The 26,692-nt window shown below is 32.6% G+C and overlaps 1 protein-coding gene across 1 annotated transcript; it reads left to right on the top strand.

Annotated features, from left to right (window-relative positions):
• Nucleotides 1–368: 368 nt before the first annotated feature.
• On the top strand, nt 369–26,411 carry LOC134699436 (uncharacterized). Its single transcript, XM_063561034.1, has 10 exons — nt 369–464; nt 7,409–7,475; nt 8,471–8,643; nt 9,998–10,139; nt 11,537–12,735; nt 14,403–14,499; nt 18,527–18,615; nt 21,153–21,357; nt 25,105–25,308; nt 25,870–26,411. Exons 3-10 carry the CDS (start codon nt 8,542–8,544, stop codon nt 25,899–25,901), a joined length of 2,070 nt encoding a protein of 689 aa, XP_063417104.1. The 5' UTR covers nt 369–464; nt 7,409–7,475; nt 8,471–8,541; the 3' UTR covers nt 25,902–26,411.
• The last annotated feature ends 281 nt before the right edge of the window (nt 26,412–26,692 follow it).

Genomic DNA, 26,692 nt, shown 5'->3' with positions numbered 1-26,692 from the left:
GTCCAAAACTTTTATAGAATTTATAAGAATGATATCGCTATTTCAAGTTGACATATCATACATGTCACATATGTGCTTTATCCAATAATACATATTCTAACTTATTCAAAACGAAAATTATTTATAATTTCACAGAATATCTACCTAAATATGAAAGGAATATAGAAAAAAAAGCCCCCCCCCCCCCCCCCCAAGCGCACATATGAATATTATTTTTAGGCCACCTGTTTTTATCTCCCTTGGGTTGTCTTTGGTACAGGTTTCACTGTATATATTGTAACACATTATTGACCTGGATCGTGAGAAAGTCGAGCACCTGTTCGTGTGACGTCACAATACCCTATTTCATTTCCCACAATACACCCGTAGGAATTCACCTGTTGCAAATCAAAACAAACCAGTGTGGTGTTGGTTCTATCCTATGATGTTGTCCACTATATACATGATATACTACAGTAACATGAGTAAGTAAATATTAAGTTTTCACAATTTCTTCCGACGACTTTTAGAATTAATTGTCACCCATAAAAATGCTAAAAATTGAGCTATTTATTGGAATGGTTCGGTGTCGGGTATACAAGAAAATCGATAAAGTAAGTCAATTTTATCTAATGACTGCAATGTTGGAATACAACATGTACATATATGCACATATAAAGTACACATGCAAAACAAATAAAATTTTATACCTGCAAACTTATGAAAAGAGGCCCCTTCATCCCCTTGACTATAGCCACTTGGCATGGTCATGTTGGTCTAACCACACCACTGCTTGGACACACATTTTCGTTGTAAAATTTAGTTTAAACATATTTATTGTCCAAAACGTTGACAATTGTATTTAATAAACTCAAGTTGTGCAACTTGAAAGGTCTTAGCATGTCTTTTCCATAACCATGATAACATACAAATAATGAATAACCTAACAAAATAAAATACATAATAATAACATCATAACTCAGCAATAATTAATAGTTTTAGAGACTAGAAATGAACAATAATTTAAACCATATATCTGATCAATTTCTAATCTGAAGTTGACCATAAATATGTTTTAATCATTAATACTAGTATAAATAAAAGTACATGTACATGTATTATTATAATATGCATAAATATTGGTCTACTACATGTATCTATATATATACATATTATTATAATATGTATATACATGTAGATAGTAGACCAATATTTAATTATCATGCATGCTTCAATCCTAAAATAGCCTCACATGTCAATTAAAGGTTTGAAAAGGATGTGTGGCCTTCTTGGAATAACAAATGTAGTGTAAGGGAGCTACCATTTGATTTTTATGGGAGGGCTAGGATGAAATTTGAAAAAAATAGGCAGGACAGGAGTTTTGGTTAAAAAAAAAAAGGCAGGATGAGACACGTGCAAAAAAAAAAAGAAGTCAGGATGACAATTTATGTAAAAAAAGTCAGGATAAACTAAAAAAAAAGGCAGGACCGGATAGAGTGAAAAATAAAAAGGCAGGACAGAGATTACAACTAAAAAAAATGCAGGACAAAATTTTTCATCCTAGAAATAAATCAAATGGTAGCTCCCTAATGTACTTGTAGACAACTTGGTAGAGCCCCTCATTTTGTGCTCACTTACAAATATACATGTAACTTTTTGCAGGGTTTCCTCTCAAGTAAAAAAAAATGTGCCACTCTTAATTTTTTATTGCCAACTACATTTAGCATAAATATATTTTGTTAAGAACATTAAGAACTTGCTTTCAAGTTCTTGGTAACAAAACAAATCTAGACCACTTTCTAGTTATGTCTATAACTGTAAATAATGTCAATTATGCATACCATTATGAAACAGGCACTCATCTTAGAAAAAATATTCCTATTCAGAAAAAAAATTCCTATTATACATGTACCTTTATCATGTTTACATATATACAAAAAAGTAGATTTTTTTTTCTGAGAAGAGTGCCTGTGCTTTATGACGTTATTCAATAGAAGAAGGGGATCACCTGTTACTTTCTTTATTTTGCTTCACTAGTTACAAACTGTAAATTCACCAACAAGTGATCAAGCATTTTCGTGATCACCATATATGCATTATGCGGGATAAACTTCAATTAATATGAATAAATGTTGTTCATTAGCTATAGTTAATCACAATTCCCATAAATTCATCAATGCTGATTATCAGTTATAAGAAATCAGTTTCTAATAAAAATTCTGCAATATAGCATCATATTCTGTTAACCACTCGCTTATCCACTCAAATAATTTATAAGTACAAAACTTCAAACTGTAAAACAAACAGTTATTATCAATCCTTTAAGTTGACATCTTTAAACAATCCTTTAACATGTTTAGCTGGCATCTGATAATATTTTACCACACATTTTAATTTAACAATACAATTAACACCTTTAGTTTATTAATTAGATCATGGTACCTTTCTATCAAATACAATCAGCTGATTTATTGATATTCTGTCAAAATATCCATACAAGTGAAAATCAGAGAAAAAGTCTGAGAAACTGAAAAAATTACAATGAATTAACATTGGCCGATCCAGGGGGGGTTCCTGGGGTTGGACCCCTCTTTTTTTGGTCGATCAATGGATTTGAATGGGAGCATATAGTTGGAAACCCCCCCTTAACTCTGGGTTGGGACCCCCCTTTTTAGCTCACCTGGCCTGAAGGGCCAAGTGAGCTTAAGCTATCACTTGGCGTCCGTCGTCCTTGTCTGATCCGCCCCTGATTAACAAGGTGGACAAATGTTTGGATGTTTCTGATAAAATGAAGTTGTAAAATGTGTTAACCAGGATAAAGATCCTTACAACTATAAAGCACATATAAGAAGATGAAAAGGTGATATGAGTGCCAATGAGACAACTCTCCATCCAAGTCACAATTTAGGAAAAATCAATGACGGATTTTGCTTAAACATGTTAAATAGTTCATATAGGACACAGTGTTCTCACCAAAAAATTTTGAAGGTGCAAAAATCAAGGGTGTGTAACTCTTTTTAGTGAGCTTATGCCATCACTTGGCGTCTGTCGTCGTTGTCATCTGTCGTCGTAAACTATTTCAAGAATCTTTTCCTCTGAAACTACTCGGTTAAATACTTCCAAACTTTAACTGAAAGTTCCTTAGGGTATCTAGTTTATAAATTGTATCCGAAGTTTTGATCTATCAACAAACATGGTTGCAATTGTTTAAAATAGAACATAGGGGTCAAATGCAGTTTTTGGCTTATATCTCAAAAACGAAAGCATTTAGAGCAAATCTGACATGGGTTTAAAATGTTCATTAGGTCAAGATCTATAAGCCCTGTATTTGTCAAATGAATCAAACAACCCATTGTTGGGTTGCTGCCACTTAATTGGTAATTTTACGTAAATTTTGCAGTTTTTGGTCATTATCTTGAATATTATTATAGATAAACTGTAAACAGCAAAAATAATCAGCAAAGTAAGATCTACAAATAAGTTAATATGACCAAAATTGTCAATTGACCCCTTAAGGGGTTATTGTCCTTTAATGACAATTTTTCACAATTTGTTCATCATATTTGCTAACTTTAAAAAATCTTCTCCTCTAAAACAACTCAACCAAATTCAACCAAACTTCAAGTGAATGATCAGTAGGGTGTATAAAATAAATTTTGTGTTTTATTTTCTATTATTTCAAAAATCATGGCTGTCATGGCTAAAAATAGAACACAGGGTAAAATGCAGTTTTTGGCTTATATCTCAAAAACTCAGCATTTAGAGCAAATAAGAACAGAAGTTAAAGTATTTATTAGGTCAAGGTCTACCTGTCCTGAAATTTTCAGCTGAATTGGGTAACTGGTTTATCAGGTATTACAGTACATTCCGGTTATTTGCATAGCCTATTTGTCAGACGAAATTATGCAATAAAGCGGAGTATGCTTATATCCGAAATGACAAATTACGGAGTCAAATGACATCGATAGTGCAGCTAGATCAGCAAAGAAGAAAGATGTACGTCCATAGTCCACTTACAACACAATGAATGCTTATTTATTCTAATAAAAGTTATTTGTCTACTGTCATACATTTTATTTCATTGTGTATTCTTTCAATAAAGTTTATAAACACATTTTGTTTTTGTTTATTTATGTACCGACTTTTCCTTTACCTGAGATACGATAATAAAATTGTTCTAAAAATAGATTTGTTTCTATGACCCGGATGAACAAATTAAATTGTTACGCTTTGTTTAAAACAAACTGTTTAACAATACTACACAGTTTATAATCATTGTAAACAATAATTATGTAATGAACTGCCTTTGATATTCAGTATTTACCAATTACACAGTGATGTGACACTGTTACTTTAACACCGCTAGTTTCGTTTATGCAAAGCAGTTAACAGGTGATGGGGCCATGCACGGGTTATTTGCTGGACACGAGTGTTGAAAGTGAGAAAATATAATAATCAGAAGTTAATTTTCTTTTAGAAAAATATTAAAAAGGAAAGATTGATGTATAAAATTCTTCAACCATATATAAATGCCCTGTAATATTTAACATAAATGTAGATCACCCAAGCTGAATTACGAAATTACACATTGGATAATGATCGATAATTAGCAGGCGTTAATGTTTTAAAAATTCACCCAAAATATAATCTATGAACAATGTTTGAAATCCAATCATTAATTAACACCTTTTGAGATAGAAGATCATGGAATGGTTGTGTTTTTACAACAATCAGCTGATTGACATTTTTATGACCTCGAGGCTTTAAATAGAATATGGGAAACTTTACCTGTGTACACATCCCTTTTCTATAATCATATAAACACGAAAGATACTGTTTTAAAACTTTATTTGAATAACACACAAGTAAATGTGAAATAATAATGAAAATTATGATGCATTCAAGAAAAATATACTTACCAAATTGCCGTTTCCGGTCAAAAATCTCGTCAGTTTTAACTGAGCATATCTAGCTGGCGATTATTTTCTATGCAATAAACCGAAAGGCTATGCATATAACCGGACAATTTAACATTAGGTGAATGGGAAATGGTTTTGTGCAGGAGAAAAGTATGCAATTAACCGAATTATGCTATTAAGCGGTATGCAATTAAGTGGAATCGACTGTATGCCCCTGAATTGATGATTTTAATGAAATTTTGCAGTTTTTGGTTATTATCTTGAATATTATTATAGATACAGATAAACTGTTACAGCAAAAATGTTGAGCAAAGTAAGATCTACAAATAAGTCAATTTGACCAAAATTGTCAATTGACCCCTTAAGGAGTTATTGCCCTTTAAAGACTTTTTTCACAATTCGTTGATCATGTTGACTTACTTTAAAAAATCTTCTGCTTTGAAACTGCTGTATCAATTTCAGCCAAACTTAGGCTAAATGAGTTTCAGAGTATCTATTCTAATATAAATTTTATATTTTATATTTTATTTACTTGTACATGTATGTCAAGAAACATAGCTCCTATGGCTATAAAAATAGAACATAGGAGAAAATGATTTTTTTTTTGCTTTTGAAGAAAATAGGACGATTCAAAGAACATTTAAATAAATTGAAAAGCCAAAATAATCATTGATGAGAGATTTAACCAAAAAAATTAAGGTGAGCGATTCAGGCTCTTGAGAGCCTCTTGTTTTAGGGTGAACTATTGCAACATGAAAAATGACATGATAGCAATCAGGCATAAATCATGACATGCAATATGAATTATAAAGCTAATAGACATGTGTTTATTAATGCAGAGTAAAAAAAAATTATTATAAACTAAGAGACAAGGTATTAGGAGACAGTGGCTTATTATGGCCCTGCATGAATTACGAAAATATTTTTAAGGCGCTGCTGGACCGCAGCGTCATATCGGCCTGGAGAGAACACGGGGACATGTACATGTAGGAGTAAAATTCAATTTTGGTCAGTTTCTAAAAATGTTAACAGGTTAAGATCTATCACCTCTGACATTTCAGTAATATCATGAATATTGGAACAACCGATTTTCTGAGGTTTTGCCCTTAAAATGTAAAATTTGAGTAAATTTTACAGATTTTGGCTTAAACAGGAAGTAAATTAATTTGTAGATGTCTTCCTCGATGGCCAAGTGGTCCAAGTAGTTACTACTGTAATCACTAGCCAGTCAACACTGAGGTTTTAAGTTCAAAACACGTGGGTGCACTGGACTCCAATCTTATATGACTAGGATTGTCAGTTTTCCAATCAAAGGTCATGGTTTTACTCAGGGCATGGCAGCTTCCTCCACCAGTAAAAACTGACCACCACAAAATCCTAAATCACCAAAAAATAAAAAAAAAATACAAGCTAATCACTCTTAATAAGAAGCTTGAAATATGTAAAATTAGTACAAGAAAATACCATGAAGACCAAAGCTAAATATGAGAAAATAGTGATAATTTGTTAATTTTGACACCTTTCGAAAAAATCAATAACTAGAATAAATATATGACTGAAAAGTGTAAAACAAGACCAAAAATAAGTGAAACACATGATAATCAATAATTATTATAACAGCAGAAATCACCTGTTCGTTTATTCATTGACTTAGAAGAACTATTTTAAAAGGAGACTTTTATTCTTTTTTTTTTTATCAGGATGTAACTTTTATCACAGATGACAAAATAATTATAATTGCGATTTTTAAACAGTTAAATTTAAATTTTTTAAGTTTTTAAGTTCTTAGACCACTTTTATTCTGTGTCAGAAACCTATTTGGTGTGAACTATTTAATCACATTCCAAATTCAGAGCTGTATTAAGCTTAAATGTTGTGTCCATACTTGCCCCAACTGTTCAAGGTTCGAACTCTGCGGTTGTATAAAGGTGCGCCCTGCGGAGCATCTGGTTCAATATTAGCACTTTTAAATTCAGAATTTCTCTCCCATAAACTCCATGTAAAAAAAATATAAAATGAAAAAAAATCCCTACCAACCTACAAAATGTATACCCTATTATTTTCAAAGAGGTAATAGGAAACACACATGTGATTTGTTTTGGCCTCATCTTTCTTCTTCCTTTATTTATTCTACATGTATTGCTCTATTTTTAACTTTTATCTGCTGTGTTTTCCTTGATTTATTAATGATCAGGATGTTTATAATGGCCATTGTTAGATCATGCTTTATTCTTCATAGAAAAATCAATAAAAGTTTGAAAATCTTTTTAATCATCTTGATATTGTATACACTGTTATCATAATCTCAGGTGCAGATATTTTGTCCATGAAAAAAATCTTTGCAGAGATATTGTAATAGAAATCGTTGAAATGCTCATCTTGTGGTATTATTTGATGTTATTGTTGTTCTATGAGTAGACATATCTTTTGTGTTTTCCCCTGATTTATGAATAGGTACATATGTATGTTGATACAGATTTTAAGTCGGAAGTTTATTTTTTTGTTTGTAGAAAATCAATGAAGACTTTGAACATATTGAAAGCTTTTAACTTGCAGACGCACATTGGTGTTAATACAGTAAGTGACATATTATTATGGGAATTTTATTTAGGGGGAGGGGGTTCATGGTTCCACTTATGAAGCTATATGAATTTTTAAATCATTAATTAATGCATATATACTTTTTACAAGTCCCAATCTAATGTTACATTGCCAGATTTGTATTACCGGTAAATTGATTGCAAAGGTTTCAGACATACCCGTATATTGTTATAGGAGCTAGAGTTAAATTTGAAAAAAGGCAGAACAGAAGTTTTTAGTAAAAAAAGAAACCGGATGAGCAACTTGCCACAAAAAAAAAGGCAGTCTTATCAGGCCTTTTATAGCTGACTATGTGGTATAGGCTTTGCTCATTGTTGAAGGCCGTATGGCCGTACAGTGACCTATAGTTGTTAATGTCTAAGTTATTTTGGTCTCTTGTGGACAGTTGTCTCATTGGCAATCATACCACATCTTCTTTTTTATAGGATTACAATTCATGCCATAACTTTCAGGATAAAACTTATAAAAAAAGGCAGGACCAAATAGAGTGAAACATAAAAAGGTAGGACAGAGATTATAACTAAAAAAAAGATGCAGAAAAGAATTGTTCATCCTGCAATCATATGAAAGTTTATTATTTTCTTAACCCTTTCCTCCATTGAATTTCTTTTTTTGCATACTTGATTCGCATAGGATTTTTTTTTATATAAAATGCTGAACATATGCTTTAAAGTATTAAGGCATTGTGAAAAACAACTATTTCATGAAATAAATTTAAGTCAGATATTCCTATGATATTCCTTTTCATATTGGATACAAATTTTATTAAGTCAACTGCAGACACTTTGTAGTCAAAATGTTTCAACTGAGGTACTACACAGGCGTCAAAAGGCGTCATTATGGAGGAAAATAATGCTGTAAGGAGCTGTACCTGCAATCATAAAAATGACACATTTACGGATAAGGAGATTAGTATGGGGATAGAAGCAGTACTTTATATAATCATGAAAAAGATTGTCATTATATTTTAGAAATGAACATAAAGCTGTAGGGAGCCATACCAGCTATACTATAAAAGTTTCAGTTTTTGGGAGCTAAGATTATGCCGATAGGAGCCATACCGTTCCCGTTTGGGAAGTGCAAGATCTGTAAAGATAAAGCTACTGGTGTCCATTATGGGGTGGCTACATGTGAAGGGTGTAAGGTAAACAGATCTTTCTTTTAAGTGTTCTACCACCAAATTATAGTTAGTCAAATCTTACAGGTTTCATACAGAAGAGTCAGAAATAACATTCCATTGAATTTGACAGTTGTCAGAAATTAACCCTGCATTTCATTGCAGAAAAATATTATAGAATATAGTATTGAGAATGGAAATGGAGAATATGTCAAAGAGACAACAACCCGACCGTAGAGTCGACAACAGCCAAAGGCCACCAATGAGTCTTCAATGCTGCAAGAAATATAGACTGTTAACCCTTTATAATACTGTGGATTCATTATTTTTTGTTGGATACCAATTTAAGTGGCTTTCGTGGGTAGATTCTAACCACGAAATTAAATGTTCAACAAATAACACATTTTCTATAGGCTTACATGGAGAGTTCGGCAAAACCACGAAATTAAAAATCCACGAACATGCAAGTTTTCTCCAATCCACGAAAATTGGTACCCACGAAAATAAATGAATCCACAGTAGCAGGAATCTCACTAAGACGAGTCCTTGAGTCCTTGACTAATCAAAATCTGTCTGGACTCACCATTTTCAAAACTGATGAGTCCAAAGATGTATAAAAATTATAAAATGTTTTATCAACTGAGCACATATATTATCATTTTATAACAAAAGTTAAAACATAATCTAAATGTGATGTTATTTCCCTGCTCTATTTTGTTATTGAGACTGAAATCATATCATATATCAATAAAATTTCATCTTCTCACTGCTGGACTCACCACATGGGCAAAAATGACGAGTCCCTGGACTCAAAAATCCATAGCGAGAACCCTGGTAATAGTTTAATGTTAATGCATTATACAAGTTAGTAAAATATATGTACTTTGTTGAACATTTAAACTCACTTCTCTTATTTATCCACAAAAGTTACCAAAACTGGTATCCAATGAATTATTATGAATCGACAAAACTGGTATCAGATGATTAATAATGAATTAACAAAACTGGTATCCAATGAATTATTATGAATCAACAAAACTGGTATCAGACGATTAATAATGAATTAACAAAACTGGTATCCTGTCAATGAATTATTATGAATCGACAAAACTGGTATCAGACAAATAATAATGAATTAACAAAACTGGTATCCAATGAATTATTATGAATCAACAAAACTGGTATCAGACGAATAATAATGAATCGACAAAACTGGTATCCAATGAATTATTATGAATCAACAAAACTGGTATCAGACAAATAATATTGAATTAGCAAAACTGGTATCCAATGAATTATTATGAATCAACAAAACTGGTATCAGACAAATAATAATGAATCAGCATGTGCAGTACATCTTGTTTATGTTTGATTTTTTTAGGGATTTTTCAAGAGAAGCATCCCAAAAGCACATAAATATAAGTGTTTTTTCGGTGGACAATGTGATATTTCACCAAAGAATCGGAATAGATGTAAATCATGCAGGTTTAATATGTGTCTTCAATTTGGAATGTCTATTGATGGTGAGCAGGAGTAAAGATAGATGAGGGGGACGGGGGGGACGGGGGGGGGGGGGTTAACATAAATTAGACAATCACACATTGTTGTTAGTATGATATAGTAATATAATTTTCTGCAACTGTCATACAAGCGAGTGGTTGAGCTAGCTATAAAACTTGGTTTATGACAGTTGTTTTCCATCTGTTTGATGTGTTTAAGCTTTTGATTATGGACTTGGGGTTTTGAATTTACCTGAGATCTGGACTTTTTGTTATTTTACCTTTTAGACAGCAACCATCACAAGAAAAAAGGACAATAACATTTAGAACAATCAAATCTTATTTAAATGAAGAAGAAAAAAAACGCCATGACAGATTTCATTTGAGAAAAGGTTAAATTACCAAAATGACTAAGTAACTTTGGAAGTAAAAAAAAATAGTGGGAAATAACTCAATGACCCTTTCCCTTGAACTATGCAGAAAATACACTACATGACAGAAATAATATAGAAAAACTTATACTGAGTAAAACTCTATGACAAAAATGACTGAGACAAACTCCATGACAAAAATGACTGAGACAAACTCCATGACAAAAATTACAGAGACAAACTCCATGATCAATATAACGTAGAAAACTGAATAAATTCTCCAGGACAATAAAGACTGCAAAGAACTCCTTAACAGAAACAACTGAGAAAAACTCTGACAAAAATGACTAAGAAAACTCCATGACAAAAATGACTGAAAAATATTATGACAGAAATGACTGAGAAAACTCCATGACAGAAATGAATGAAAAATACCATGACAGAAATGACTGAGAAAACTCCATGACAGAAATGAATGAAAAATACCATGACAGAAATGACTGAGAAAACTCCATGACAGATATTAATGAAAAATACCATGACAGAAATGACTGAGAAAATGCCATGACAGAAATTAAAGAAAAATACCATGACAGAAATGACTGAGAAAACGCCATGACAGATATTAATGAAAAATACCATGACAGATATTAATGAAAAATACCATGACAGAAATGACTGAGAAAAATCCATGACAGAAATGACTATGAAAACGCCATGACAGAAATGACTGAGAAAACGCCATGACAGATATTAATGAAAAATACCATGACAGAAATGACTGAGAAAACTCCATGACAGAAATGAATGAAAAATATCATGACAGAAATGACTGAGAAAACTCCATGACAGAAATGACTGAGAAAACGCCATGACAGAAATGACTGAGAAAATTCAATGACAGAAATGACTGAGAAAACTAAAGTTGGAATCCCAGGAATAATGATAAATCCACAGTACTAAAACAAAAAAACACATTTAGATGACCAAAAGGCACATCTTTGAAATTAAATGAAAATTTGACACATACCTCGTACATATATTTTTCAGCGGTAAAAATGGGCAGAATACCAAAGACTGAGAAGGAGAAAGCCTTAGCTGAAGCTGCAGATGAGACAACACCCGACCAGATTAATAACTTTCTTCAAAGTGAAGAATATAGTTCTTCTTTCTCTCAAAACGTTTGTTCTATGGAACAGAGACACTCTTTTACCTCCCAAAAGGTATGTGCTGTGATCCCTCAATCATTAGAACGAAACTTAGAAGAGGGAAATCATATGCATGTTCAACACATGAATACTTTAGAAAATGGTGAGATAGAAACAAATTCAAAAGTGCTAAATCATCATGACTTTCATGAAAGATCTGAAATTGAACAGAACTTCAAAGAGAGATTACAAAATTGTCAGGAATTTCAAGAAAAATCACAAAACGATAGGAATTTTGAGAACTGGAGAAATCCAAGGAATTCAGCAAATGAAAATTGTCAAAATTTACCTATGGATTTTCAAAAGACTGAATTTTCCGAGATGTCATGGCAAACATTGCAGAAAGGGCATATACCAGCGCTACAGAATCCATCATCACAGCACAATTCCACTAGTAGTATAAATTCATTATCGCAGCGCCATTCCACTGATGATATAATTCCATCATCCTTTAGTGCAGTTAGTGAAACTTGTGATAAAAACATGCATGAATCAAATTCTCAAAATGGACAGTCTTTCTCAAACAATCATGATGTTCTACGACCATCCACATTTTCTTCTCCTAATTCAGATGTCCAAATGACCACATGTGGTCCTAACATACCTTCTACTTCTAAGGTGCATTTTAGCTCAATAGTGATAGAAGAACTCGTTAGACAGGTTCTTGAAAAACCTGAGGTGACCCAGATACTTCACGAACGATCAAACAGCCTGTCCAGTAAGAGTTCAACGTCTATTGGCGAAGGACAACTAGATGCATTGAGATTGGCAGAAGTTTCGTCGCCCAATGAAGACAACACTAACAATGCTGTTACGTATAATATGTTTGATGCTGAAAATCTGGCGAGCAGGCAAATAGGAAATGTTCAACAAATAAACTTTGACATGAACGGAACTGAAGTTGAAAAATCTGAGGAAGTAGCGAAAGAATCTAAAGAGCTGATCGATGTGACCTTGGAAAGATTTAAAGCACCAGTCGATCTTCTGTTTCATTATCAAGCCTTTAACAAGGAGTGTTATAAAAAGTATAAGAGTGGTGAGGTATGTTAAAACAATGGCTTAAAAATATGCTACGGACGAAATAAATAAACCTCACTACATGTGAGATCTACATGTGAAAACACTGCAGTTGAGATAAAAAAAAAACACTACCTAACTGCATGAGAGATAAATGATACATAACAGGCTAGATAAGTATACACTGCAGGCTAAATAAAAATACACTACAGACTAGATAGAAATACACTACAGACTAGATAAAAATACACTGCAGATGAGATAAAAATACATTACAGATGAGTTAAAAATTCTCTACAGATAAGATAAGAATACACCAAAGGCTAGATAAAAATACACTACAGGTAAGGTAAAAATACACTACAGGTAAGGTAAAAATACCTGAATACACTAGACAGCCTGCTAGATAAAAATACACTACAGGCTATATGAGATAAAAATACTCTACAGGCTAGATAGAAATAATCTGCAGATAAGATAAGAATACTCTACAGCTGAAATGAAAATACACCACAGGCTAGATAAAAATACACAGTTATGGTAAAAATACACTACAGACTAGATAAGAATACACTACAGGCTAGATAAAAATACACTACAGGCTAGATAAAAATACACTGCTCGCTAGATAAAAATACACTACAGATAAGATAAGAATACACCAAAGACTAGATAAAAATACACTACAGGTAAGGTAAAAATACACTACAGACAGCCTGCTAGCTAAAAATACACTACAGGCTAGATGAAATAAAAATACACTATAGGCTATATGAGATAAAAATACTCTACAGGCTAGATAGAAATAATCTGCAGATAAGATAAGAATACTCTACAGATGAAATGAAAATACACTACAGACTAGATAAGAATACACTACAGGCTAGATAAAAATACACTACAGGCTAGATAAAAATACACTACAGATGAGATAAAAATACACTACAGATGAGATAAAAATACACTACAGATGAGATAAAAATACACTACAGATGAGATAAAAATACTCTACAGGCTAGATAGAAATATACTACAGATGACATTAAAATACATCACAATTAACATGATTAAGGTAAAAATACTCTATAAGAAAGGTAAAAATACACTTCAGGTAAGGTAAAAATACTCTATAAGAAAGGTAAAAATACACTTCAGGTAAGGTAAAAATACTCTATAAGAAAGGTAAAAATACACTTCAGGTAAGGTAAAAATACTCTATAAGAAAGGTAAAAATACACTTCAGGTAAGGTAAAAATACTCTATAAGAAAGGTAAAAATACACCTCAGGTAAGGTAAAAATACTCTATAAGAAAGGTAAAAATACACTTCAGGTAAGGTAAAAATATGCCACAGATGAAATTTAAATACACTATACTATAGATCTTGTTTGATTTGACATATGAATTGAGAAAGGCAACTGGGAATTAGTCAAAAAGGCTAAAATCCCACCCACAAAGAGCAGAAAACAACCCAAGACCCCAAATTGGTCTTCATTGCAGTTAGTATAAAAATTCTGGACTAGGATACATTTCATAAACTGCTCTTAATTTTTTTTTCAAGATCTGCCTTTAGGTTTGTCCAAAATATACCTTGTAGAAGTTTTTTTTACCACATCTGAATTTTGGGGATTTGGAAACATTTCCTTTATGCCAATATTGCAGTGTGTTAAACAGTAGTGTTTTTATTTTCAGTGGAAAGTTCCTATGACAAACACAGACAGGGAAGAATTGAAATTCATTTGGAACCAACTGATGGAAGGAGTAAAATATTACAATGAACAAGTTATGGGTAAGGCTAATGGAAGGAGTAAAATATTACAATGAACAAGTTATGGGTAAGGCTAATGGAAGGAGTAAAATATTACAATGAACAAGTTATAGGTAAGGCTAATGGAAGGAGTAAAATATTACAATGAACAAGTTATGGGTAAGGCTAATGGAAGGAGTAAAATATTACAATGAACAAGTTATGGGTAAGGCTAATGAAAGGAGTAAAATATTACAATGAACAAGTTATGGGTAAGGCTAATGGAATGGAAGGAGTAAAATATTACAATGAACAAGTTATGGGTAAGACTAATGGAAGGAGTAAAATATAACAATGAACAAGTTATGGGTAAGGCTAATGGAAGGAGTAAAATATTACAATGAACAAGTTATGGGTAAGGCTTATGGAAGGAGTAAAATATTACAATGAACAAGTTATGGGTAAGGCTAATGGAAGGAGTAAAATATTACAATGAACAAGTTAGGGGTAAGGCTAATGAAAGGAGTAAACTATTACAATGACCAAGTTATGGGTAAGGCTAATGGAAGGAGTAAAATATTACAATGAACAAGTTACGGGTAAGGCTAATGGAAGGAGTAAAATATTACAATGAACAAGTTATGGGTAAGGCTAATGGAAGGAGTAAAATATTACAATGAACAAGTTATGGGTAAGACTTATGGAAGGAGTAAAATATTACAATGAACAAGTTATGGGTAAGGCTAATGGAAGGAGTAAAATATTACAATGAACAAGTTATGGGTAAGGCTAATGGAAGGAGTAAAATATTACAATGAACAAGTTATGGGTAAGGCTAATGGAAGGAGTAAAATATTACAATGAACAAGTTATGTGTAAGGCTAATGGAAGGAGTAAAATATTACAATGAACAAGTTATAGGTAAGGCTAATGGCAGGAGTAAAATATTACAATGAACAAGTTATGGGTAAGGCTAATGGAAGGAGTAAAATATTACAATGAACAAGTTATGGGTAAGGCTAATGAAAGGAGTAAAATATTACAATGAACAAGTTATGGGTAAGGCTAATGGAATGGAAGGAGTAAAATATTACAATGAACAAGTTATGGGTAAGACTAATGGAAGGAGTAAAATATAACAATGAACAAGTTATGGGTAAGGCTAATGGAAGGAGTAAAATATTACAATGAACAAGTTATGGGTAAGGCTTATGGAAGGAGTAAAATATTACAATGAACAAGTTATGGGTAAGGCTAATGGAAGGAGTAAAATATTACAATGAACAAGTTAGGGGTAAGGCTAATGAAAGGAGTAAACTATTACAATGACCAAGTTATGGGTAAGGCTAATGGAAGGAGTAAAATATTACAATGAACAAGTTACGGGTAAGGCTAATGGAAGGAGTAAAATATTACAATGAACAAGTTATGGGTAAGGCTAATGGAAGGAGTAAAATATTACAATGAACAAGTTATGGGTAAGACTTATGGAAGGAGTAAAATATTACAATGAACAAGTTATGGGTAAGGCTAATGGAAGGAGTAAAATATTACAATGAACAAGTTATGGGTAAGGCTAATGGAAGGAGTAAAATATTACAATGAACAAGTTATGGGTAAGGCTAATGGAAGGAGTAAAATATTACAATGAACAAGTTATGTGTAAGGCTAATGGAAGGAGTAAAATATTACAATGAACAAGTTATAGGTAAGGCTAATGTCAGGAGTAAAATATTACAATGCACAAGTTATGGGTAAGGCTAATGGAAGGAGTAAAATATTACAATGAACAAGTTATGGGTAAGGCTAATGGAAGGAGTAAAATATTACAATGAACAAGTTATGTGTAAGGCTAATGGAAGGAGTAAAATATTACAATGAACAAGTTATAGGTAAGGCTAATGGCAGGAGTAAAATATTACAATGAACAAGTTATAGGTAAGGCTAATGGCAGGAGTAAAATATTACAATGAACAAGTTAGGGTAAAGATTATGGAAGGAGTAAAATATTACAATGAACAAGTTATGGGTAAGGCTAATGGAAGGAGTAAAATATTACAATGAACAAGTTATGGGTAAGGCTAATGGAAGGAGTAAAATATTACAATAAATAAGTTATGGGTAAGGCTTATAACATGTATAATGGAAGGTGCACTTTTATTTTTATTAGTCATTCAGTATGAAATAAGAAGATATACATGTAGTGTGATTGCCAATGAGTTAATTTAACTGTCTGTAAAAATACTAAATAGTCTGGTTTTATTGTCGAGCCTGCAACTTTTGTTGCAGAAAGCTCGACATAGGGATAGTGATCCGGCGGCGGCGTTAGCTAACTTCTTAAAAGCTTTATATTTTAGAAGGTAGAAGACCTGGATGCTTCATACTTTGTATATAGATGCCTCATGTTACGAACTTTCTGTCAGTCACATGTCAAATGTCCTTGACCTCATTTTCATGGTTCGGTGACTACTTGAAAAAAAAGTTAAGATTTTTTGTAATGTTAAATTCTTTCTTATTATAAGTAATTGGATAACTATATTTGGTATGTGCGTACCTTGCAAGGTCCTCATGTCCTTCAGACAGTTTTTACTTGACCTCAACCCCATTTCATGGATCAGTGAACAAGGTTAAGTTTGGTGGTCAAGTCCATATCTCAAATACTATAAGCAATAGGGCTAGTATATTTGGTATATGGAAGGACTGTAAGGTGTACATGTCCAACTGGCAGATGTCATCTGACCTTGACCTCATTTTCATGGTTCAGTGGTTATAGTTAAGTTTTTTGTGTTTTGGTTTGTTTTTCTCATTGTTATGCAATAGATCCTCTATATTTGTTGTATGGAATGATTGTAAGGTGTACATGCCTAGCGGGCAAATGTCATCTGACCTTGACCTCATTTTCATGGTTGAGTGGTCAAAGTTAAGTTTTTGAGTTTTGGTCTTTTTATCTAATACTATATGCCATAGGTCAACTATATTTGGTGAATGAAATATTTTATGATCTATAAGTCAGTCGCACAGGTTTTCTTTGACCTCAACATCATTTTCATGGTTCATTGCTCAGTGTTAAGTTTTTGTGTTTTGGTCTATTTTTCTTAAACTATAAGTAATAGGTCAACTATATTTGTTGTATGGAAGCATTGTTAGCTGTACATGTCTGCCTGGCATGGTTCATCTGACCTTGACCTCATTTTCATGGTTCATTGGTCTTTGTTTAGTTATTTTGGTTAATGTTAAGTTTATGTGACAGTTTTTGATAAAGCTTTATACTTAAGTCTATCAACATAATATCAATGATTTGTAAAGAAGGCGAGACATTTCAGCGTGTGCACTCTTGTGAACTTTGGAATAGCATCACTGAATAGACATTTATTGGTGAAGTGAAATTGGTTACTTCTCAGAGGGAATATTGGCTGTTATGGACTGATATTTATTTTTATGTACATTGTAACAATTTCCCTGCATAAAAAAATTTGATGTTTTGTGGATATATGATTTGTGGTTTAGGGACGACATCAAAAGTTCAATGTAAGAAAAAAAACTAATTTAAATAGTTTGGGGGGTGGGGTGGGTTGAACTGCTGCAAGATTTGGTTTTCCGACATTGATTTTTACATATATCCATATGGGTCAATCAATTTTTCCCAAATTAAGTTAAGATGGGGGAGGGGGGTCAGTGAAAAAACTATGTGAATTAAGTTTTTTATCCTTCATTGAACTTTTGATGTCGTCCCTTAACTAAACTCTGTAAATGAATATTTAAGAAAAGGTACATAAATCTTAGAAGATGCAGTATGCATGCCAGTGAGACAACTCTCTATTCAAGCTAGATATTTTAATTCCTGGATATATACCCACAGAATTGACAAAAATAGGTATTCCACAAATAATTCTGAAAATGTTATAAATAAAGTTTGATCTTTTCCTTGAAATGATCCAGGATCTAATTGATTTACTTCATCTTTAGTATTTGTTTTGACATTGAATTAGTATATAAATGTTTTTGGATACATGCTGATGTCAATCAGCCATTTATTTGTCTCAATTTTCTTGATGCTTTATATTTTTAGGCTTTGCCAGTAAGACTCCAGGATTTTCTAAATTTACCATGGCTGACCAAGAAAAACTAACAATGAATGCCTATATGGAAATCTGGATGGTAATTAGACAATATGCTTAGAATAGAAGCCAGCTGCTTCTGTTTTTATTTTTGTATGCCTCACCTACACCTTGTAGAGGGGCATTATGTTTTCTGGTCTGTGGGTCCCTCTGTTCGTTTGTCTGTTCGTCCGTCCATTCGTCCCACTTCAGGTTAAAGTTTTTGGTCAAGGTAGTTTTTGATGAAGTTGAAGTCCAATCAACTTGAAACTTAGTACACATGTTTCCTATGATATGATCTTTCTAATTTCAATGCTTAATTTGAGTGTTTACCACAATTTAACGGTCCACTGAATATAGAAAATTATAATGCAAGTAGGGCATCCTTGTACTTGGGAAACATTCTTGTTATATCTTAATTTACAAAAGAGGAACAAAATAAGCTAAACTATTTATAGGTTATGGAGCTCCTTTTTGAGACATTTATTTTTTTTAAAGTTCGAGAATAGGCTGACTTTAATTTTTACCTTGTATTTGCATTGGTATTATTTGGGTCTCAAATCTTCTGTTAATTAAGAAATAAAAGAAATGAAAACTTGTGCAGCTGGCTTCTATTCTCAAATCAAATCTCAAATGAAACAAAATCTAGAATCTGCTTAAAATTTGGTAAACAATCTTTTATGAGCTATTGATTTCTTATATGAAATGAAAAAGGGGTGTTTTGAGGAAGAATATTATACCCTGTTTATCGTATGAAACACATCAAGGAGTCTGAACATCAAACTAAAATTCCTAAACCTGCCTTTGTTCATCCTTAAGAAAACTAAAGGTGATTTTTGAGAGAAAAATAAATGTTACAGAAGAAAGACGCAGAGGATCATTGAATATTCCCATGTTTCACTTTAAGTCTTATATACTCTCTTTATGTAAAGTAGAGCTATATGGGATGGCTTTGGGTGAGTGTTCGGGTGCTTTATAGGGCTATGGTGACAATTGTAGGCCCTTGTTGGATATGAAGTTCCCATTTATTTGTGTCACTGTGGCTGTCCCAACATATACTGTGGATTCATTTATTATACACCCTTCAAAATTTTGACAGGACGTATTATGGTATACAAATGTCTGGTGTCTGTCAGTCCGTCCGTCTGTCTGTCTGTCTGTCCGGCGTAAACTTGTCGCACTGTAACTTGAGAACGACTTATCCAAATTTCATGAAACTTAACATAGTTGTTTCTTATGATGGTCAAATGATCTGTATACTTTTTGGTGAAAATAAGATTAAAACTTTTTAAAGTTAAGGCACTTTGTAACTAAAACAGGGCAGTGTTTTTTTCACATGTCGCACCGTATCTCAAAAATGATTCTTGATTATGGCTTAAAACTTTAAACACTTCTTAGTTATATTAATCTTAATATCTGTATACTTTTGGGTGATGATTCAAAATTTTATGTTTGAATTATTAAGTATTTTGTAAAAAAGGGGGAGGGTTTTTTTACATGTCGCACCATATCATGTTGTGTCGTATCTCAAAAACAATTTATGATTATTGCTTAAAACTTTACACACTTCTTTGTTATATTAATCTAAAGATCTGTATACTTTTTGGTGATGATTCAAAACATTATTTTGGAGTTATTGAGTATTTTGTTAAACAGGGGAGGTTTTTATACGCCTGTCAAAATTTTGACGGGACCTATTATGGTATACAAATGTCCGGTGTCCGTCCATCGGTCTGTCTGTCCGTCTGTCTGTCCGGCGTAAACATGTCGCACCATAACTTGAGAACGACTTATCTAAATTTCATGAAACTTATTATAGTTGTTTTTTATGATGGTCAAATGATCTGTATACTTTTTGGTGAATATAAGATTTAAACTTTTTGAGTTATGCACTTTGTAACTATAACAGGGGTGTGTTTTTTTTCACATGTCCCACCGTGTCTCAAAAGCAATAAATGGTAATTGCTTAAAATTTTCTCAGATACTATTTATGATTATTGCATAAAACTTCCACACAAGACGTCAGGCGTATCATGCGCTCATGGCGCAGCTGTTTATTTTTACATGTCGCGCCGTATCTCAAAAATAATTTATGATTATTGCTTAAAACTTTACACACTTTTTTGTTATATTAATCTAAAGATCTGTACACTTTTTGGTTTTGATTCAAAATTTTATTTTAGTGATATTTAGTTTTTTGTGAAAAAAAAACAGGGTTGGGGGTTTCACATGTCCCGCCGTGTCTCAAAAACAATATATGGTTATTGCTTAAAACTTTCTCAAAAACTATTTATGATTATTGCATAAAACTTCCACACAAGACGTCGGGCGTATCATGCGCTCATGGCGCATCTGTTTATTTTCGTGGGTACCAATTTTCGTGGATTGCTGAAAACATGTATTTTGGTGGATTTTTGTTTTGGTGTTTTTGAAAATCACTGTATATAGTATCTACTGTATATCGTATATATGTAATTCATTGAACATTGAATTTGTGGGTCACCTCTTTTGGAAAATTGCAACCAGCAAATAATAATGAATCCACAGTATTAAAATCAATATGAATGCAAATATATGACATTGTATTCTTTGTTACAGATGATAAATTCAGAGTTTTTGTGTGAGAATGAATCTTATGTGCTGTTAAACAACACAAAGGTGTTTTATTCCAAGGCTACGATGAAGATGATACTTGGTGAAGAGTTGACAACGCTGATGTTAGATTTTGGCAGGAAGTTTAGTCAGTACAACTTGTCTGATACTGAGATTGGTTTATTGAGTGCTATAAGACTGACTAATCCCGGTAAGTGTCAATACTGAGGCTGTTAAATTCTTAAAAGTTTGCGGGGCCTCAGTTGCCAAGTGGTCTTAGTAGTTCTACTCCTGTAATCACTAGCAAGGCCACACTGAGTGCAAATCCCACTCATTAAGGTGCACTCAACTCCTATATTAATTGACCAAGATAATCAGTTTTCCTATCAAAGGTCGATGGATTCTCCCGTGCACTCCACCTTCCTCCACCAATACAAACTTGAAAGTGACAAAAAAATGTGGCGTTTAAAAACCAGCAATCTTTTTTCAAAAGCTTGTAAATGAAAAAAAAAGTCCATCAATGATTTCTATAGGTGAAGTACAAAGACAACTTTGCCACTAAAGTCTCTAATATTAAAAAAAATGATACCTCCTTATGGAAATTCGACAGGGTTTTTTGTGTCTATTTCACCTGGCCAGAACTCAGGTCAAATGGAAAACAAATTGACTTGAAAGTAAAAAGAAATGCATTGCATATCATAAGTTATCTCCCTTAATAGCATGTTTATGGCGTATTCTGTATGATTTATATTTCCTATAAGTTTTCATTCTAAAAGGAATATTAGAAATATTTTCTAATTGTTCACATGATAACAATTGTAGGTCTTTCGTCACTTACCCAAATTCATATTTATTTTAAAGAAAATGTGGGGAAAAATAATAGGTTCTGGTTTAAAAAGTAAGTTCCATTGTTAGGAGATAGTTTTAATTTTGATCTGATTAAAAATAAAATAGATTGAGGTATTTCTTATTGAAATAATTAAGAATTTTAACATATTCCAATTTAAGAAAGAAGGATAGCCTAGGGTTTTAATTTGAAATGTTAATTTACATTAAGTCCAAATAAATATGGTTTCTACGCACTTTTGCTTGAAATAAGGGAGATAATTTGCTTATTATACCCCAGCTTTGAAAAAAGGGGGTTATACTGTTTTACCCCTGTCTGTCAGTCCGTCCGTCCGTCAGTTAGTCCGTCCCATGAAACTTTCGTCACATTTTTCTCATGAATTACAATACAAGGATTGAAATTGGTTTCAGGGTTTATCTAAGTCAGCTATACCGTGTGATGCGTTTTCAGATTGATCACTTGACAACTTCCTGTTTACGGAACACTTGTATGATTTTACACATGATAGCCAAGTTGAAAATTTTCATCACATTTTTCTCAGGAACTACAATACAAGGATTTCTGAAATTTGGTTTCAAGATTTATTTAAGTCAGCTATACTGTGTGATGCGTTTTCAGATTCATCACTCGACAACTTCCTGTTTACCGAACACTTGCATATTTTTACACTTTTAATATTATCCACTTGCGGCGGGGGTATCATCAGTGAGCAGTAGCTCGCAGTTTCACTTGTATTTAACACTGATTCCCAAAAATATTTGAGTTTTTGGTATTATAGTCCAGTCAAACTAAGATTTAAATTCAAACTAATTGCAACAGAAAATGTTTTAGTTCTAATCTATAGCATTATGCCCTTTATATACACAAAAAAAAGTCCCGTGAAATCTAACTTGAGGAAAACTCAAAATCAGCATTTTTAATTTCCTATGGAAATTAACATTGGAAGGGGAGATAACTCTTGCAAAAATGAGTTTTTTTTAGTCAGTTTTTGGTTGTTTTTCTTAAAATTTATGTAAAGTATGCTACTTTGATGGGGTTATAAGTTTGTATTTGACTAAATCATATAATCTTCTGCTCATGAAATGTTCAAAACCGAAGTGTTATGGGTAGTGCATTTTTCATTGAAGAAATTGCAAATTTGGAGCTTTGTAACCATTTTGAAAAAATAATTTGAAAATTTGGTATTGTTTATATCTGTATATTATATTTTTTCAGCAAATTACTTATCTAAAGAAACTTTAAACCACAAAAAGAACAATAATTGCTTAATTATTTTTATTAAATTTGAGATTCTTTACCTTGACATGTTGAAAAATTCAATAAATGGTCAACTGATGAATTATGAAATCTAGATTATAGCTTGATAAAATATACGAAAACACTTTTAGAGATGTTTGTTATTCTCTAAAGATCCCTAAAAAATCAATAATCAATACATTCTGATGAATAGAAGCGGTAAAGTTATAATTTTGTATCAATTTTTATTGATATCTATTGCCTTTTTAGCTCACCTGACCTGAAAGGTCAAGTGAGCTTTTCTCATCACTTGGCGTCCGTCGTCCTGCGTCCGTCGTCCGTCGTCCTGCGTCCGTCGTCCGTCGTCCGTAAACTTTTACAAAAATCTTCTCCTCTGAAACTACTGGGCCAAATGTTACCAAACTTGGCCACAATCATCCTTGGGGTATCTAGTTTGAAAAATGTGTCCGGTGACCTGGCCATCCAACCAAGATGGCCGCCATGGCTAAAAATAGAACACAGGGGTAAAATGTATATTTTGGCTTATATCTTTGAGACCAAAACATTTAGAGCAAATCTGACATGGGGTAAAATTGTTAATCAGGTCAAGATCTATCTGCCATAGAATTTTCAGATTAATTTGACAACCCGTTGTTAGGTTGCTGCCCCTGAATTGGTTATTTTAAGAAAATTTTGCAGTTTTTGGTTATTATCTTGAATACTATTATAGATAGAGATAAACTGTAAACAGCAATAATGTTCGGCAAAGTAAAACCTACAAATAAGTCAACATGACCAAAATTGTCAGTCAACCCCTTAAGGAGTTATTGCCCTTTATAGTCAATTTTTAACAAATTTTCGTCAGTTTTTGTAACTTGTACAAAAATCTTCTTCTCTGAAACTACATGGCCAAATTAAACCAAACTTGGCGATAATTATCATTGTGGTATATAGTTTGAAAAATATGTCCGATGACACCGCCTACAAAACAAAATGGCAGACATGGCTAAAATTAGAACATAGTGGTAAAATGCAGTTTTTGATTTATATCTTTAAAACTAAGACATTTAGGGCAAATCTTTCAAGATTTAAATGTCCATCAGAATAAGATCTATCCCCTCGCAAATTTTCAGATGAATCTGACAACTCGTTATTGGGTTGCTGCCCTAAAATTGGTAATTTTAAGGAAATTTTGCAGTTTTTGGTGATTATCTTGAATACTATTATAGATAGAGTTAAACTGTAAACAGCAATTTTGTTCAGCAAAGTAGGATCTACAAATAAGTCAACATGATAAAAATCGTAAGAGTACCCCTTAAGGAGTTATTGCCCTTTATAGTCAATTTTGAACAAATTTTCGTCATTTTTGTAACTTGTACAAAAATCTTCTTTTCTAAAACTATGGGCCATATTAAACTAAACGTGGCCACAATCATCACTATGGTTTCTATTTAAAAAAAGTGTCTAATGACCCCACCTACCAACCAAGATGACCGACATCAGTAAATACAGTAACAGGTGAGCGACACAGGCTCTTGAGAGCCTCTAGTTTGCAAGAGTTATCTCCCTTGTCAATGCAAATCTCCATAGGAATTTTAAATGGTGATTTTTTTTAGTCTTCCTCAAGTTAGATTTCATGGGACTTTTTTCTGTGTATATTTGGGGTATAATGCTAAAGATTAAAACTTAAAAATCTTCTGTTGCAATTACTTTCGGGTTGGGGTAAAATTTATGCTAGATTGACTGGACTATTAACACCTGAAATAAGTGCAAACATAAATACTTCTTGTTTTCATCAGATCACTTGTATATAACATGAAAATTATGTAAGATAAGAAGGAATACAGGTTACAATTTTTTATTGTTTATATATAGATGTTGAAAATTTGGAAGAAAAAGACAAAGTAGAACTCCTGAACTCTCACTTTCTGGATATTTTTGCCAGTATGTTCAACAAGAGGCCCCACAGTAGCAGAATGGCATTGTCTCTGTTCCAGTACATGTCTGTATTAAAAACAATTACCCAGTTACAGCAGGAGGCCATCTTTAACTTCAGCTTGGATAGTCCACCTGTAGAAGGTAAGAATCTAGTGCATTCTGGGTAATATTTCCTCAAGTGTACACCAAAACCTTGTGATTGGTTTGAAACTTGATATTTGATAGAAATTCAACCAATGATGTAAGCTATTTTCATTTTGCTCTATGTAAAATAAGATAGGCATGATCCTTTTGAATCTGAAAAAGCGAATTGTTGCAGAAGTTGATGTTTTCTTTCAATTCAGAAATTTCTTTAAGTGATACTATGGAAATAAACAAATATACAGTTTATAGGTTTTCTGTAGGTCCTTTATTGTCATATATCCCTTCAACTGTCTCAGTTCTTACACATCATTGGCTTTTAAATATTCGCCTTTGAGAAATCCTGATTAAATATAAAAAAGAAGATGTGGTATGATTGCCAATGAGACAACTATCCACAAAAATGACACAGACATTAACAACTATAGATCACCGTAAAGTTAATCTAGCGAAGCGTTACCTTGGCCAACTCTCAGTTGATAATTTTCTTCTCGTGGTAACAATCTGCTCTATTATCCTCTCAGCTATGTGTTAGTTATTTGTAAATTGTTTCTGTTTTAGTTGTAACTGAAATTGAAGTGACCCCAACATGATGTATTAGAACAAGATGAGATATAAGATGGATCAGCACTACAGAATTTTTACCAAAGATTTTGACAAAAAACAATGAAGACTTTTAAGTTCTTTTATAAATGGTATTGTTTTATCTACTATGACAGTATGATGTAATAGCAGCTGCTAAAAATACAGAATTACTGACCTTAGTAACTTACCTATTTTATAGGTAGTATTAACCCTAAACACACATTTGGTTCTTGTTTAAACTTTATAGTGCCTTGTTTTTTAGTGAGTTTTGTGATAACTTTTTTGCAAAAAGGGAGATAATTCAATGAAGAAAGTTATCAACATATAAATGCATATCGACAATCAAAATCTTTTTCCATAACTTATTGCTCAAAAGTATAAAAATTAGTTGTTTCTTACAATATTTTTTGCTAACAATATTGTTTAAATATTTATTAATGATTAGCAGACGTTAGAACTCAGGACCTATATGGCTGCATTGGTTTCCATGGCATTAACTAATTTTACAAACTCAATAAACCAGATCATTAAAAGTGAAATATGTGGCTAGATTTGCCTTATTTTGTTTTGAAATCAGTTGTTTTCTCAAAAAGATGATGAAAACTTTTGAGAGAAAACTTTGCACATGTAGTCTATAGTCTCTTTCAAAAACTGATATCTAGAATCATTAATTTCAGAGGAGGATTTAGGGGGGGGGGGGGGGGGGTTGGCTGGCCCTCCCCTTTTGATAAAAACATTTGGTTGCTTATATAGGGAATAACTGAAGCATGACGAGATCAGGCCCCCTCTTAGGCAGCCA

This window comes from Mytilus trossulus, unplaced genomic scaffold (genome assembly GCF_036588685.1).
Source record: "Mytilus trossulus isolate FHL-02 unplaced genomic scaffold, PNRI_Mtr1.1.1.hap1 h1tg000070l__unscaffolded, whole genome shotgun sequence".
NCBI lineage: Eukaryota > Metazoa > Mollusca > Bivalvia > Mytilida > Mytilidae > Mytilus > Mytilus trossulus.
Note: the sequence above shows the minus strand (reverse complement) of the source record. Positions and strands in the feature narration are given on the sequence as shown.